Source organism: Oxyura jamaicensis, chromosome 2 (assembly GCF_011077185.1).
Source record: "Oxyura jamaicensis isolate SHBP4307 breed ruddy duck chromosome 2, BPBGC_Ojam_1.0, whole genome shotgun sequence".
NCBI classification, from domain to species: domain Eukaryota; kingdom Metazoa; phylum Chordata; class Aves; order Anseriformes; family Anatidae; genus Oxyura; species Oxyura jamaicensis.
The window spans coordinates 47,941,688-47,956,512 of NC_048894.1; the positions used below are offsets into that span (position 1 = coordinate 47,941,688).

Genomic DNA, 14,825 nt, shown 5'->3' on the forward strand with positions numbered 1-14,825 from the left:
TTTTCATGGCATTTGGATCATGTCCTGAATGTAATTTGAATGCCATCTTTCTAAAGTTGCAAAGTAAGGGGATTTCCTGTTTTATTCTTCAATCATATAACCTTGAAAATGAACCTTTAAAAATCCTTCTGTGCCTTGTCAAAGGCCAATCACTTCTACTCCTTCCTGCAATATTACTTTTTCTGCATAATTTCTACTGGGGAAGAGCCAATGAACAACCTCTGTTTTTCTCTTATTTTTAATGAATACCCTGTTATATTGTAAGAGAAGTCTTAAACTGATACAAAAAATTCCCACTGAGTTCAGGTGATGTGACTCTATTTACTCAAGTAATACTCCCCCCCCCCCCGGGGGGGGGCCCACCCGGGGGGGGGGGGGGGGGGACTCCCTACAGGAGCTCTCTCCATCCAGTGGTAATGTTGAAGCCCTTTCCCTATTCCTTAGAAAACCTGGCAATACAGTGTGGAAATAACTCCCAAGTAAATGCTGCCCCAGTGGAGGTGGGCCACTGAAACCTCCCATCTCTATGCAGTGCAGTAATCTCACTGCAGATCAATATGGACAAACAGATTGGCTCTTCTAACTTGAGCAGCAACAGATACACTCTCCTCAGACAGATGAACAGGCAAGTTCATCTACTTTTAAAATGTACACATTTACCATTATTGTAGGATTATATTTGTAGGATTAGTCCCCATTGCATAAATTTAGCAGGACCAAGACAAAGGTGATTCATTTTTATCCTTGGGTATATCAATTAACAAGTCATGAAAGCTCTTTTATTTAGGTCTCATTTAACCTTCCTAAAGCTAATGAGCACATCGCTTATTTCATCTTCTCCTCCATTGCTTATTTCATCTTCTCCTTTTATTTTTCTCTATAGGTAAACTATTTTGAGGCAAAACGGAGTATTCTTTAGATACACTTTCCTGTGGCAGTCAAATCCTGGGCTAACTACTACTCATTTGTACTATTTCAGTTTTAGACAAACTCTTCTCTCTCACACCCACACTCACCTTTTCCCCTCTTCTTCCAAAATTCATCTTTCTTTTTTTTTTTTAAATGGGGATGTTATATTTAACCTTTCTCTCATTTCTCTTTTTCTCAAGCCTTCTTTCGTTCTAGTTACACTACCAGGTAGTTTCACAGTCATACTCTAAGTCTGAAACTTTCAAATGTGTGCTAACCATGCTACAGCATCATGAGAAAGCTTCCATATTTTTAGTATGTTCCCCAAGTAGAAAAAAATTTATATACACACATTGCATGTGTCACAAAAGGTCTCAGTCACCTATCTGTGATAACTCCTTGTCCCAAAGCAGGCCCATGCAGAGACCCCACCTTGACTGTGAGTCCTGGAGTCTCATCACACAGATCTGACTCAGCCAGCAAGCATGAACCTACTCAGTGATTTCTCATCAGAAAACAAGCAATCAACAGAAGCAGCTGAGAGTTGCAGGGTTGCAGCTACTTCTGGATTTGTAAACTAGCTATTAAAATAATGCAAAAAGATGCTGTCACATTAGCATGTTTTCTGGTAAACCTTATTCCTCAATTTCAGCACTACTGGTTCTACTTTAGTATTTTACTTTACCATTACTTACTGTGAAATATTTGGGATATTGGATTGCAAAAATGTAAGTACAAACCTTCTGCAAAGGAGACAGTCACCTTTACCTCCATAATTCTGGCTATATGCTGAACAGAGAGGAAATCAGCCCAGCTTGTCTGACAACAATGGAGCTTTGCAGGTTCATGCCAAGTGGTGATCTGACACAGCATGTCCAGGTTTTAGTTTATGGTTTAAATAGACTGTAGCAGTTGTTTGTCTGGCCTGCAAAAGTGTAACCTGGGTTTCTGGAAACAGTGGGAGACCTCCTTGAGAATTTTTTGAAGCAGTTGTTGCTGCCTTGTTTGTCCACTGATACAAAAAGCGTAGTCTTGCAGTGCATCACACTTTCTGCCCTGGAATCAGTTTTGCTTCTTTTTCCTTTATTGTGAGTTCTTTACCTAGTAATTAAGAGACTGGAGTGGTAGCAGTGATCTCCATTTCTGGTGATCCCTCTGGAGCCCACTTCATAAGAGACTTTGTGCAGTGCCTGGATGAAGAACACTGAGCCAGAGTTTAGACTCGATAGAACTTTCTGCAAAGCCTGGTATTAAGTTGCATCAATTCTAGCAACTTGAGGAACGCCTTTGATTATCAGGACCCAAAGAAAAACTGTATAGTCTGTATTAACAGTATTAACAACTGTATTAACAGTTAATAAATTGGGGATATTTCTCAAAAGAAACAAAAGAAGTAAGATTGGAAAAAAAAAATCAGGACCAGTTTTTCTGCTAACCTTTTTCTATATTACAATTTCACATATAGACATTTTAGATTGAGAGGCACATTTGAGCCAGCACCACTAGCCCAAAGACATATGACTACGTGGAGAAGCTGCCTGGGTAAGTTGTTAATGGCTAATGCAGACACAACGAGGTGGAAGCCCTCAAATGAACAACTGGATCCAAGTGCAGTCCTGAACATGGTGGAACACAAGAGTCATCACAGCTAGGACTGGAAAAAAAAAAATGCCATCTAAGAGAGAAGAGATCATCTTTATCAGTTCCTTCAATTTTCCAAAAGAATAGCCAGGTAACAAATGTTCAGATGCCTGAAAATCATTGAGCAACAGTGACAACTGCAGCTCAGAGGCATGCAACAGAATGGATCCAGATTTCAGAGCTGCAATAGGCATTTCAGTAAAGAAACTGAGCACAACTGAAGACCCACAGGATGGGCTTCTCCATTTAACTTCATGTTTCTAGGACGTTTATCTCAACAGACACTTGCAGGATTTTCAGAGAATTCAGTCATGAGTAGAAGTGATTTACCACAACTCTCACCCACCACAACTTCAAATAAGGAAAAGAACTACTGTACTAAATCTTACATCTCATTACATATATTGGTGTGTGCATATTTGCACACATACATATACATATATATACACACAGTCATGTACTTTATGTGTTTATGGACTTGCATATACAGGATAGAAATGAAAGATTAAATAAATATTGTACAGTTTTGCATTGTGGGAGGCTTCACTTGTGATCCAAAATAACATTTTTTCTACCTCTTAAGTAATTTGCAGAAGATTTTCCTCACAAGGTAGCAACAAAATGCATTTTTTTTTTCCAGAAACAGTAGAAATAAAGCTGACTGCTGCTTCCAGGGTATCAAAATCAATTAGTAATATGTACTGCAATATCTATCCTGCAACCAGAAAGATATAACAACACTTAGAAATGGAACAAATCTTTACCCTTAGTTCCCACAGAAAGCTAACATCAAAAGAAACCTAAACAGCACTGATATGAAGAGTGAAATCCTGTCCTCTTCATTCTCATTTGACTGCTGAAGGGCTAAAACTAAGTAGAGAAATCATACTTCAGTAGTGCAAAGGCAAGACAGGAGAGGAATGTTCTACATACATGATGCTTGGAAACACAATTTAAAACTACATAAGAACCAAATAATTGAATCCACTCATTTTGGACTTTGATAGCCTGTAGAGTTGCTTTCCAAGACTTTTCAAATGCTCATATTGTAATTCATGTGGTTAGGGACAATACAGTCTGGAAATTTTAATATACTTTCAGCATCATCTCACTTTCTGGTACTTGTCTAGCAGTAGGCTTAGAAGTATGGAAAATGTAGAAGACCTACTAAAAAACCCAAGCCTGTAGAGCCTGTTTGGGCCAGCTCTCTGGTTTGCAGGCAAACCTACCCAGGCTGACCAAGTAGGATTAGGCCCATGGTTTCACTATGCTATTTCTTACTATTTCCAGGTTATTTTCAACAATTAGACTTTGCAGGTTTTTTCAGTTACAGAGGAGGAGGGGAACATTTTGAGGCCCCCCCCCTCCATTTTTATTTTTTTTTCAGAGATAAGCCTTGTGTGGAAAGCATGTTTCCCCTGCAATCAGCATTAGCTCCTCAGGGAGGAGAAAGATCAGAAGTAGGGTTATCAAATAGTCCACTCCCGACAGCAACGGTCAAGCCACTATCAGGCCTGTGACTGAGCTCCCTGGTTTTCCAGCAGATGTAGACGGGACAATCAATTGTGCTGCACATAAACCTCCCAGAAAAGACTCCTTCTCTGTGTGTCTATCAATGACTAGATTGCAATGAATGCAGCTATTATGCGTTTTAACTACCAGCTATACGCCTGGTGCTGTTTCCAATGAACCCAAAGGGAATGGTGTTATTGACTTAAGTGGGAGCAGAGGCAGACCCTCTGCTACTTTGTGATCTAGCAACATTACAGCTTGCTAATGCTTAGCCAAGTGCACTGTACGTGAAGTCAGCAGATTTACTCATGAACGCGCTTCCTCTGACAGGTATATGTTGCTGGGCTGGTTGCTTCAGTCTAACTCTTCCTAGATGTATCAGGGGTCCGTATGATACTCCTCTCTGTGGAGAAGAGGAATTTTTATAAAACAGCTTCCCCGGAAATGCCAGGGAGGGGTTCAGGACACGAGAGCACAGAGTCCATACACGAGCCACACAGCCACACCTGACCAGCTACCACTGCACGGCTCAGCAGAAACGTTTCAAACAAACAACATATTCCTAAAATGAATTGCATCGGAACAAAGCTTCTCACGAAGCTTGTGCTTCTGCAAGCCACATATTTTCCTTGGCACTGCTCCAGGCTTAAAAGCAAATGTAAATGTTACAAAGGCTCAGATACAGCAACTTCTTCTCCCCTGATCGCCAAGGAAAACTTACAGAAAATAACCCACAAAACCTTTACCATTTGAAACGGCAATGCCAGCAGCCATCATTATGGAAATAGGAGAATGAATCAGACATGGAAGTGAGGAGCAATTTCTTCTCCAGCTAATTGCACAATGAGTACCAGGGCTGCAGTGTGAAGCTGGCATTCAGTTGAAATAATGTGGCTTCAGCTGTATACCAAATGACTTGAAATGCTTAGTATGAAGGTGTGTGCACAGAGCACATTAAGCAAAGGCTGGGTTTTGTACACTAAAAATACTCTGGGTTATCAAAACATTGCAAAGCACAGCTTGCGGATTTCTACTGCTTTCCCATCATTTGACACGCTCCTGCTCCCAACACCAGTGCCCCCTTATGTGTCTGCCATCACTGAATGTGGGTGAGGCACTCAGGACTTCTGTAGTGGGTTTATGTGGCAAGGTTTTGGTAGCAGGGGGGCATAGGGGTGGCTACTGTGAGAAGGATCTAGAAGCTGCCCCATGTTTGGTAAGGGCCCCACTGCTGACCAGAGCTGAGCCAAACCCACTACAACTTCCCTGAAGGTACTGGACACTTTATTGAAAGCTCAAGACTTGAGGACTTCCCTGGACATCTAAGTGTGGATGATAGAAGAAAGCAAAGTTCATTGCTATGGCATACTGCAGCTAAGAGGTAGGAAGGTCTGCTTTGTGGGTAACTGGGACTGGAGAAAATCGTGAAGTGACACCTAGTCTGGTCATTTACTCTTCTGGGAGCTTTCTTCTAGTGAGCCTCCAGGGAGACTTGACTCACCTAAACCTGCTAGAAACAGCAAAACCCCATCCTTGCTCCTGAGGGTGTGTGGCTTTATGTAACAGGACACCCTCAAACCCAGACGTGCAAGTCCACCAAAGGTCTGACACTAACAAATTACTTCAGTCCTCCCTTACTCATCATGTACAACTGAAGTCCCAAATGTTAACGACTCAGCATGTTTTATCACAGTAGCATGTACACTTTCAATCATCATTAGAAACGAGGAGGGTCTAGACACAGGCACCAAGCCAGATTAAGTAAAACTTTCCATGAGGAAAGCTATTTGTTTTCTCCTAGAACTGCTATGCTAGGCCAAGAGGGAGGGAGGGAGGGAAAAGCTCACACAAGACAGACCAAAGTGTAGACAGTGTTACTGAACTTTGCAGACTACCTGCATGTTGTTCTAATGACATCTGGACTACTGGAAATCACAAAATGCACTCAGGAGTTTTCAAAAGCATAATTGTGGCAGCAGCAGACTAAACTTAATGCCTCAAGAGCCAATCACTTTAATCATGAAGCTGAGATGTATGAAAAAGGATACATTTCAGCAAAAGAATAATTCTGTCTGCTATGGTTCCTGTTCAAATAAACTATATCACCAAACCACGTGCATTTGAAGAATACAGAGGAATAATAATAAAAAAGAACATATGGTTTTGAGGCAAAAAAAAAGAAAAAAACCTTTCATATATACAGAATAGGAGATATATGGACTTGTCAGACATCTAACAGTTCAACACTGTAAGCAATTCATGGGAATGACATTAGCAATAGCTCATGTTACATCCAGGAGTTACAGCTTTTACTGCAAAAGTTATTTTTAAAAGAGCCATGTTTAAAATGAAATGGCTGGCAGGGCTGCAGCTTTCAGTAACACTTTACCTGTGGTTTTGCCACTTTTACATACTTATTGGGGGCTTAATGCTCCCAATTTACCTTTTCAGAGTAAAATAAAAGTTGCAATGCGTGCATTCATTGGCATGGTACCATAAAACTCACAGCTGTGCAAAGACAATCACAAGAACAAAAGCCTCCTTGTTTTAAAAAGGATGATGATGTGGTTTTGATACTTTCTGCTAGCCATGTATCTGAACATCAGATAACTTTGTTTATGGTTTATGTATTTTCATCTTACTACATAAAGATTTATAGCTCAGATCAAGTTAAGATCAGAACAGAAACCTTTATGAAAGTGTCTGTGTGGAGATGAGGAGGCTGAATTAATATACAAAACTTCAGACAAGAGATCTGTCTTTCAGATACTGTTAATCCAGTTCTGGCACCCACAAATGACTTGGGGCATTCTGGAAAACAGTTTTTTAAATTGAGGTTGAAATTCTGGCCCCACTGCAGTCAATAGGAGCTTGCCCCTGCCTTCAGTGTGGCTGTGTGGCTGTGACTTCATCACAAAATTATAGATTAGGAAAAAAAAAAAGAGGTGAAGAAACTGAGGTCTTCTTCAGCTTCTTAACTGAAGTGTAGTTTTATTAAAGAATCTTCCAGAGTGCTGTTTTGCTTTTCATTAAAAAATGCTTTTGTAAAGTTTTATGTACTAATACAACAAGTTGGGATCATAGTGTGTAAAATACACCTTGAAACCTGCTGAGAACATAAATCATAAGCCTTTTTCCTGTTGGTACCGATGTGTTTCTCCCTTGCTTTTTAGAAACAGCTTAATTTTGATCCATAATGAAAACAAATTTCTTTGGTTTTTCTAATGGCAGGAAATAATTTCACAATTGGATGTCATGCTGCCGCAGGTAAAAATGCAACAGCTTGTGGTTTCAGGTTACAACCTGAAAAGTTTCTTGGCTTTAGCATGCCTAATTGTACTCTCCCTATCCTGGTGAAATAAAAAGATTTGGAGATTCTGTGTTCCACCCAGATTACAATACGTCCAGGAAAAGGAAATGGGGATGAGGAAAGTTATTTCAAGTCACCTTTAGCATCTCCTGTTGCGAGCCTGGCTCACAGCTTCCTGAAAGCTGTGTGAAAGTAACTCCATCAACTATGGCTTAGGGTTTCTTCTACCACTAAGAAAAGCAGACAAAATTTGGAAAAATTATCTGAGCTGCCCTAGTCAACTGAAAAGAATCTTTCAAGAAGAGACTCCCACAGCTTTTGACCCAGGTCCCAGTTAGAAGGCATGAGAGAAGAGCATATTCATAAGTGAGATATAAATTAAGGTAAATATTCATATCCCTTTGATACAATGACTGGTTCAAGGGACTAGTAAGAGTTCTCGTCAGCTCACTGATTCTCCAAACTGGCCATCATTTTGGGCAACACTAATTCCACTTAATCCCTCAAAGGGCTGTACAGCACATTACACTCATTGCTCCCCAAATGAAATATTTAGTCTTAAAAGCAACTATCTGCATGGACTTGCACTGATGTCCCTCAAGCTGATAAATCAGCCTTCCTGTTTGCCCGTCTAAGGATTTTCCATGTGCCCCACCACTTTAGCACCCTGCACTACTCCCAAGTTAGATCTGAAACGGGAAAGTCATGTAACCTTTGCTGTCTAGGGCAGGGATAGCACAGGTACAGGAAGCCAGCATTATCCCTGGAATGATCTGCCAGAGTGCCCCAATGTGCCGCAAGTTGCTGTAAGAGCTTCTGCCAAGAAGGACAGGAGACACCTCCTCTTCCACTACAAAGAACTATGGGTTCCCATGGGGGACCAAAACCAGGCATAAATGTCACATTTCGACTACTTCATTAAGACCGTTCTTTTAAACAGCACATCACATCTTGCTGTGAACACAGCAGAGGGAGTCAGCCATAATCTTTGTTTGGAGGTTGAACTCGTAATCGCTTGAAATGAGTGCTGGTATACAAGCCAGATTGTTTTCAATATCAAGAGCATAGCCATAATATATCAGGTATCACTTTACGGGGTGAGTTTGAAATATGTTATACATTTTGAATCATATATGCACATACTGAAATGGACAGGACATTTAATGAGTAACCCAGGTGGCTACTGCAGATTTTGATTTAAAACAAGATTGCCAAGACCAAAACTTATTTGCCAAAATGGAAATCTCTTCGGGTGCTCCCTTTATATCAGTTCAGCTGCCCACCATTACAGAAGCAGAGAAATGTCATGTACAGGATATATATTTATATATACTCACTGACCATTTTTTTCCATCTATACTCTGTAGTATAGATGGACTATATTTGGAGATATTCCAGACCAAAAGGAATGAATATTGCTTTGGTCCCATAAACTGAAACCAAAAAAAAATCTGTTTATACTTGGTCCAAGATTACTATACGTATATTAGATACATAAATCACATCTCCCCAAAATGGAAAACAATCAACCAAAACTTTACCAAATATCATCTGGCATAACTAGTTAGACATTTTATTTGTCCAGTAGTCCCATAAGTATGTTAGAGGTCCATACTTCACACTTTTCAAATGTACCTTCCAGTAAAACTGGAGATATTAAACAGTTACAAGACACTGTGAAGATAAACTTTTTTATGGAATGATGCATTGAGAATTTAGATTTTCATGTCATTAGAATAATGCATTACTTTTAAACTACTTTAGTGATGGGGTAAATATCTGATATATTTAGAGTAGTAGGGAAGGAAAGCAGTCAAGTACATCTGACCTCTCTCTTGCTTTCATATTGTTCATTGGTACAATTTTATTTTTTTTAAATTTAAATTATGCTGTATGAATGGATCTGAACTGAATCAGCAAAACAACAAATTATAAAGAAGTGGAGCAGCAATCTATTAAAAAAAAAAAATAACTCTCCTTGTTCATCAGTATGATTTTAATTCTGATTTTCAGAATATAGTTCCAAATCATAGATATTCCACTTTTCCAACAAGGAAAACATTTAAAGACGGATACAACATTAACATGAAACAGTGTGATTGCTTAAAACTCCTACTCCAAAAATATCCAAAAATAAATAAGTCAAGCACGTGAAAAATAAGTTGCTCCTATTCAGAACCACTCTGTAAAAAGTATTCTCCCTCTAGGCCATGCCTTATTCTATTTGCCAGAGGTCTGAATGAGACTGCTCCAGGCACAAAGGCACTGCCTATGTGTAGTATGTATCTCAGTGAATGGCATCTACCGGGACACCAGGATCCATTCTGCTGTTTTCTAGGCAATCACTGTAGTGGTCAAACTGCCCTTTGAGACTATTCCAGCTCCCATCTGACATCTTAGCTCCCCGTAAGTAATACGTAAGCATGAGATGAGGATTTTTTACTGAGACAGGATGAGTTGATTAGATAGTTGCTGGGGAGGGTAAGATGGTATCAGGTGTGGCTTCAAGTCATGCTTACTCTGGCCTATGGGTGGACTGCTTGCCACCCAGCGTGGCCTCCACTGCACTACCTGACCCACAACAAAAGGCTTCCTTCCCCTCTTGTGGGCTGTACCCACCTATTGGACCCACGGGATGTGGTTCCATGAGCTGACCCAGGGGAAATCTATGTAGGTTTTGCTGTTTTTGGCAGGTTAATTTTCCATTAGCCTGCTTTGCCACTTCATAATTGATATTACTCAAAGGGAAGCATCAAGAGCATGTGGTTAAGCACAAGATGGATTAAGGCCACCCTTTCTATGGAGAGCCTACAGTTCCATCAGATGAAATGTAATGTGAAACTGTTGTCTGCAGTGATATTTTAAAGTTGCCTCTATGAATGCTTATAGCATGGGATGTAAACTAGCTTCCACTCTGACCTGCAGTTTTGTGCTTCTGTTCTGTGTGTCTGAGCTATGACAGGAATGTGCATGGTTTGAACAGAGGGTCTTGGCCATTACATATCTCTCAAGCTGTGGTTACTACCTTCAGCTCCTCTGTTGCACACTTCCTCTCTCCGCCCAAATAAAGAGAAAAATAAGAAGACAGCAGTAGTCTTTTCTTGACTTCTACAAGGGCTTCATTTTGTCAATGCAAGGCACAGAGTAGATGGCCTTTTCTGTATGCAGTGAGATAGGACATAGACAGGTAATGACAGCCCACGTGGATTGGTCTGCATCAGTCTGAAACAAATCTGAATATCAGTTTAGACAGAGAAGAAGGACTTCCTCTAGTGACCATTTCTGATTACCTTAGAGGGAACTGCCATTGTTTAATTTTTGTGGATTTTTTTTTTTTTTTCCTATTACATATTGTTACCATGACTGTTATGTCTATGAATTTTTTCTTGGTCTATAGTTCTTGTGGTCAGCCACAAAAGGAGTCTGATAGCCTGCTCAGTGCCAAAGGGAAATATATCTGGATTTGGCTAGCTGGAAAGATCTTCAAAGTCAACTCTAAGTATCAGTGCAGATGTACACAGTGGCTTCTACAATTACTTTCGATTTATCCATCAGAGGACTGGTGTGCACATGTGTCCAGAAGAGGGAATGGAAGAAAAATGGGTAAGGACTAAAGCATTTCTGCTTTGTCAGAGAGAATGAGCAATGCTGAAAAAATTAAAACCCGTGTCCCAGTCTATACTGGAGCAAAGTTCCTCTATTGCTTCAGGAGAAACCTTAAGTAGACATAGCTGAGGAGCTTCATCCTCCACCTCTGATCTGCAGTCCCATCCCTCCAGCAGAGACCAGACAAAGGTAGCTTTGGTAGTGCTGTGAGAAAAATAGTTGATGGATTTTGGAGAGATAAGGCCTCTCTGACTGACCATTTTTTATGCTTTTCTAGAGAGATAGCCATAGACTAGGTTTAGATTCTAACTGTAATTTCTTCCAGCCACACACAACTTCTGGTTTCTCTCAAAACCAAAATTTGGGCATGTTTTTTTGTTTTGGTTTGTGTACATTTCTTGTTTGGTTTGTTGAAAATCTTGTTCCTCAAAACACAGATATGTGGTAAAAATGCACGTTGTATGAGGGAAACGTTGTCACAAAAGATGTGTTGTGCATAACTTTAGTGAACTGAACTCCTAATTAGGAAAATTCCTTTTGACCTTTCTATCATGTCATGAATAGTAACTTCTGTTGAGAAAAATAATTTTCCCAGAGTTGAAAGGCAAAAGGCTGCAGCTCAAGCTCCAAAACTTTCATTTATACTCCTAATTCAGTGAGTATCATGCTGTTTAAAATAGAATGACTAAAAATCCTAAAAATGCCATGAACTGTCTTTAAATTCTCCCTAAAAGACAACCACATTCAGATGTTCCTTGGCACCAATTAGTTTCAATGCAGCCATTTCAAAGGCATTTCTTTTTTAAATAGCATGGTATGCTATATAGAGTTATACGGCAATTGGAAGGGAACTCACGTACTGCATTAAGGTGAGGGTTCAGAATACTACTGGGACACTTAGCAGCAAGTGCTAAATCACAGTTCAGTGAGGTCACATAATCAAATTCCAGAGTACCCCTTTTATTATGTTCAGCTAATAAATCTTTGGAAGCTGGCATCTGACAAGTTCATCACAGCATTTTAGCATTTCAGTGGTGCGTGTAGAATATATATGCATAGAAAATCTTACAAAGAAAAAGAAAAAAAATCAGCAGCAAGTCCACAATAAGAACAGAAGAAAAAGTAGTCTTAATGTTGGATGCCACCAGACTGAAAAGTTGCACTGAAGGATGTGCCTCCATTTTTAATTTGAACTTTCTCAACTGAAGGAGAGCAGTTTATCATTTAGTTCCAGTGAGCAGATTTGTGTATCCGAAGTTTCACTCCATTATGGATGGGACAATGTTAAATATGTTTTCACTGCAGTTCCACAGGTCACTGGCATGGGCATAAGCCAAGACCATACGGTTAATATTATTGCAATATAGCTACTGGTCATGCAGCTAGCTCTACGGTAATGAACAATGCTCACGGCTTAGATAATATAGTTTCATTATCGCAAGTGAAATTAAAGAACCTTTTCCTGTACAGAAAGAAACCGAGCAAAACTCTCCATCACTCCACCAGGCCGTTAAACTTTTTTTCCTCCAGGTTTCAAAAGGAGGAGGGGGTTAAAGGAACTCACTGATACAGAATCATGGTTGAAAGCAAACCTCTGCGCTGTCGAAGACTTACCATCATCCAGGTACATCTGGTCCAATTCCTCAGGTTCTCTCTTGATCGTTACAGGAATAGGGGCCAAATTATGATTACTTTCCTCATGCAACTCTGGCAATGACAGTGGTTGGGTTGTTGGAGACTCATTTCTGTGAACCTTCGGCAGTTGCTGCTGCTGTTGACCCATTATGGATGAGTGAGTTGGACTGCAGGACTGCAAATAGGTTGGCTCTTGGGTAACAGATGGAACTGGAGAAGAGGGACTGTTGGGATAGAGTGTTTGTTGATAACCAAGGGGACAGCTACTGCTCAGATGTTGACTCACCTGCGGCTGCAGCATGATGTGAGATGATTGCTCGGGGGAGCTTGGGTGCACAACTATAGATCTTGGCACTTCCTGTATGGTGGGGACACCTCCAGCGGGCTGCTGAAGTCCGAGGTGACCGTGGCCTGGGTTGGGGATGCACTTATAAGGAGAGGACGAAAGGTCGTGCAGCTTGGGGCTTGCGTTGGGAGAGGGTGACATCACTGCATTTCTCTGCTGACAGGAGGCGAAGCCAGCCACAAGGCATGAACCAGGATCCGGGGGCATCATGATCTGCTGGTTGTAGTATGGTTTAGAGAGAGGGCTTAAGCCTTGGTTCATTGGTCCACAGGTTTGAGCAGGCTCATAGTCATCTGTGGGTTCTGTTTTTATAATTGGAACTGTTAAAAGAAAAAAGTTTTAAATAAACATGAGCTGCATATTGGTATGATCAAGTTGGCTTGTGGCTAGGATACCCTTTGCAAAACAAACAATGTCTTGAATAAGACTCTGTGTGTCTTTTGCCTAGTTCTCCCACCCTATAAAAAAAATGAATGAGTCATCAGCACAAGAAAGTCACAGCTGGTTCTAATATTGAACAGGACTATTTTCTTTGGACTCTCCTCCAGCACTAATGTGCTATAAAAATCTATTTGCAAATAGCTGTGCTTCAGTGGAAGCTTTGGACCCAAGGGCTCCATGGATTTGTAGTAATCAAAGCAAGAATTTTAACTTGGATATACTACTGCATTTCTACGGCTACTGATGGCCCATTTGATAAATGTCTGCACGTTTGATAAACTGGAGCATAATAAGGTAGAGATGGGGCTTTCAGAGTTCAGTGAAAGCAAAATTGCAAAGATAAATGACAAACTACTACGTACAAGAAGTTTTCAATTATGAGGATATTTTTGAAAGACTAGGATTTGGTTTATTTAGTTTTTACATGATTGTGTTTAATCTTATTAACCAACCAATAGGTGTAAAATATTCAAGAATTCATATCCAACTCTCCATGATTCTAAGCTGGATCCAAGCTGAAATGCCAGCTCCTAAAAGGTATTAACTCACTTTCTTACTACCAAGAAATATTGATTACTATTCTACACCTCTGCTTGCTCATCTGTTGTCCCAAAAGAGGTCTTAATATTGAGAAGTCAAACCATGTCTCTAAATACTACCAGCTCATGGACATAATGACTGTCTATGAGCATCAACCCAGTCTTGAAAAATATAGAGCAGCTTTCTCAAATCAGAGAAAAGATCCTTACTCAAATCAAAGTGTCTTTTTCATATCAGCTTTCTCTCTCAATTCAGAGAGAGTGCCTTTCCTGGTTCCCCCACAGACACATGCATTTCACCGGTAAAAGATACCCACTTTCTCTATCAGGAAAATTATTAATAAGCCAAGCCAGTATGTAGATACATTTCTTCTAGCCAGATCCAATTCTAATCCATACAACAATTATACAACAATTGAGTTTGGATGCTTGGTGGCATTTATGTTCTTTCCCAAAAGGAGATCCACAGAACAGCCACAGCTTGAAGGCCCTGTAGGAAATTTATGGTGAGACCACCATCTGTTAGAATATCATTATAACCAACCTGTTGTGGCACAAATTTATTACTGAAGCATCTTACACAACTCAGCTTGGAGCACATGCTCATCACATAAATGTCTCCGTGTTTTTATTTGCATGTGTTTTACAAATACCCTTACACATTCTCCAGCCATTTATTACTATGTTCATGTATGAGTCTTTTGAACCCCTAGAAATGTATGTGTGTGCATATGTACATATAAAACTTCTTTTAAAACTAACAAATTTTGCTTCTGGTGAATGTACTTCACTACCCTTGTTTTACAGCCCCCTAGCCTCTTGTTAACTTTTCTCTCTTTATGTTCTTTTACATATAGATGCTTGCAACACTTGTTTCAAGATTTCT

General features: G+C 40.1%; 1 protein-coding gene across 6 annotated transcripts in view; it reads right to left on the reverse strand.

Moving 5' to 3' along the window:
• Nucleotides 1-14,825, reverse strand: part of NFATC1 (nuclear factor of activated T cells 1) — a 120,183-nt gene that overhangs the window by 21,271 nt on the left and 84,087 nt on the right. For 3 of the 6 annotated variants that reach the window (XM_035317258.1, XM_035317261.1, XM_035317260.1), the window contains exon 9: nucleotides 12,593-13,279. In XM_035317258.1, coding sequence (XP_035173149.1) covers nucleotides 12,593-13,279 — 687 coding nt within the window. Of the gene's footprint in view, nucleotides 1-12,592; nucleotides 13,280-14,825 lie in introns of those variants that run through there. The other 3 variants (XM_035317262.1, XM_035317263.1, XM_035317264.1) reach the window with 3 other exon arrangements.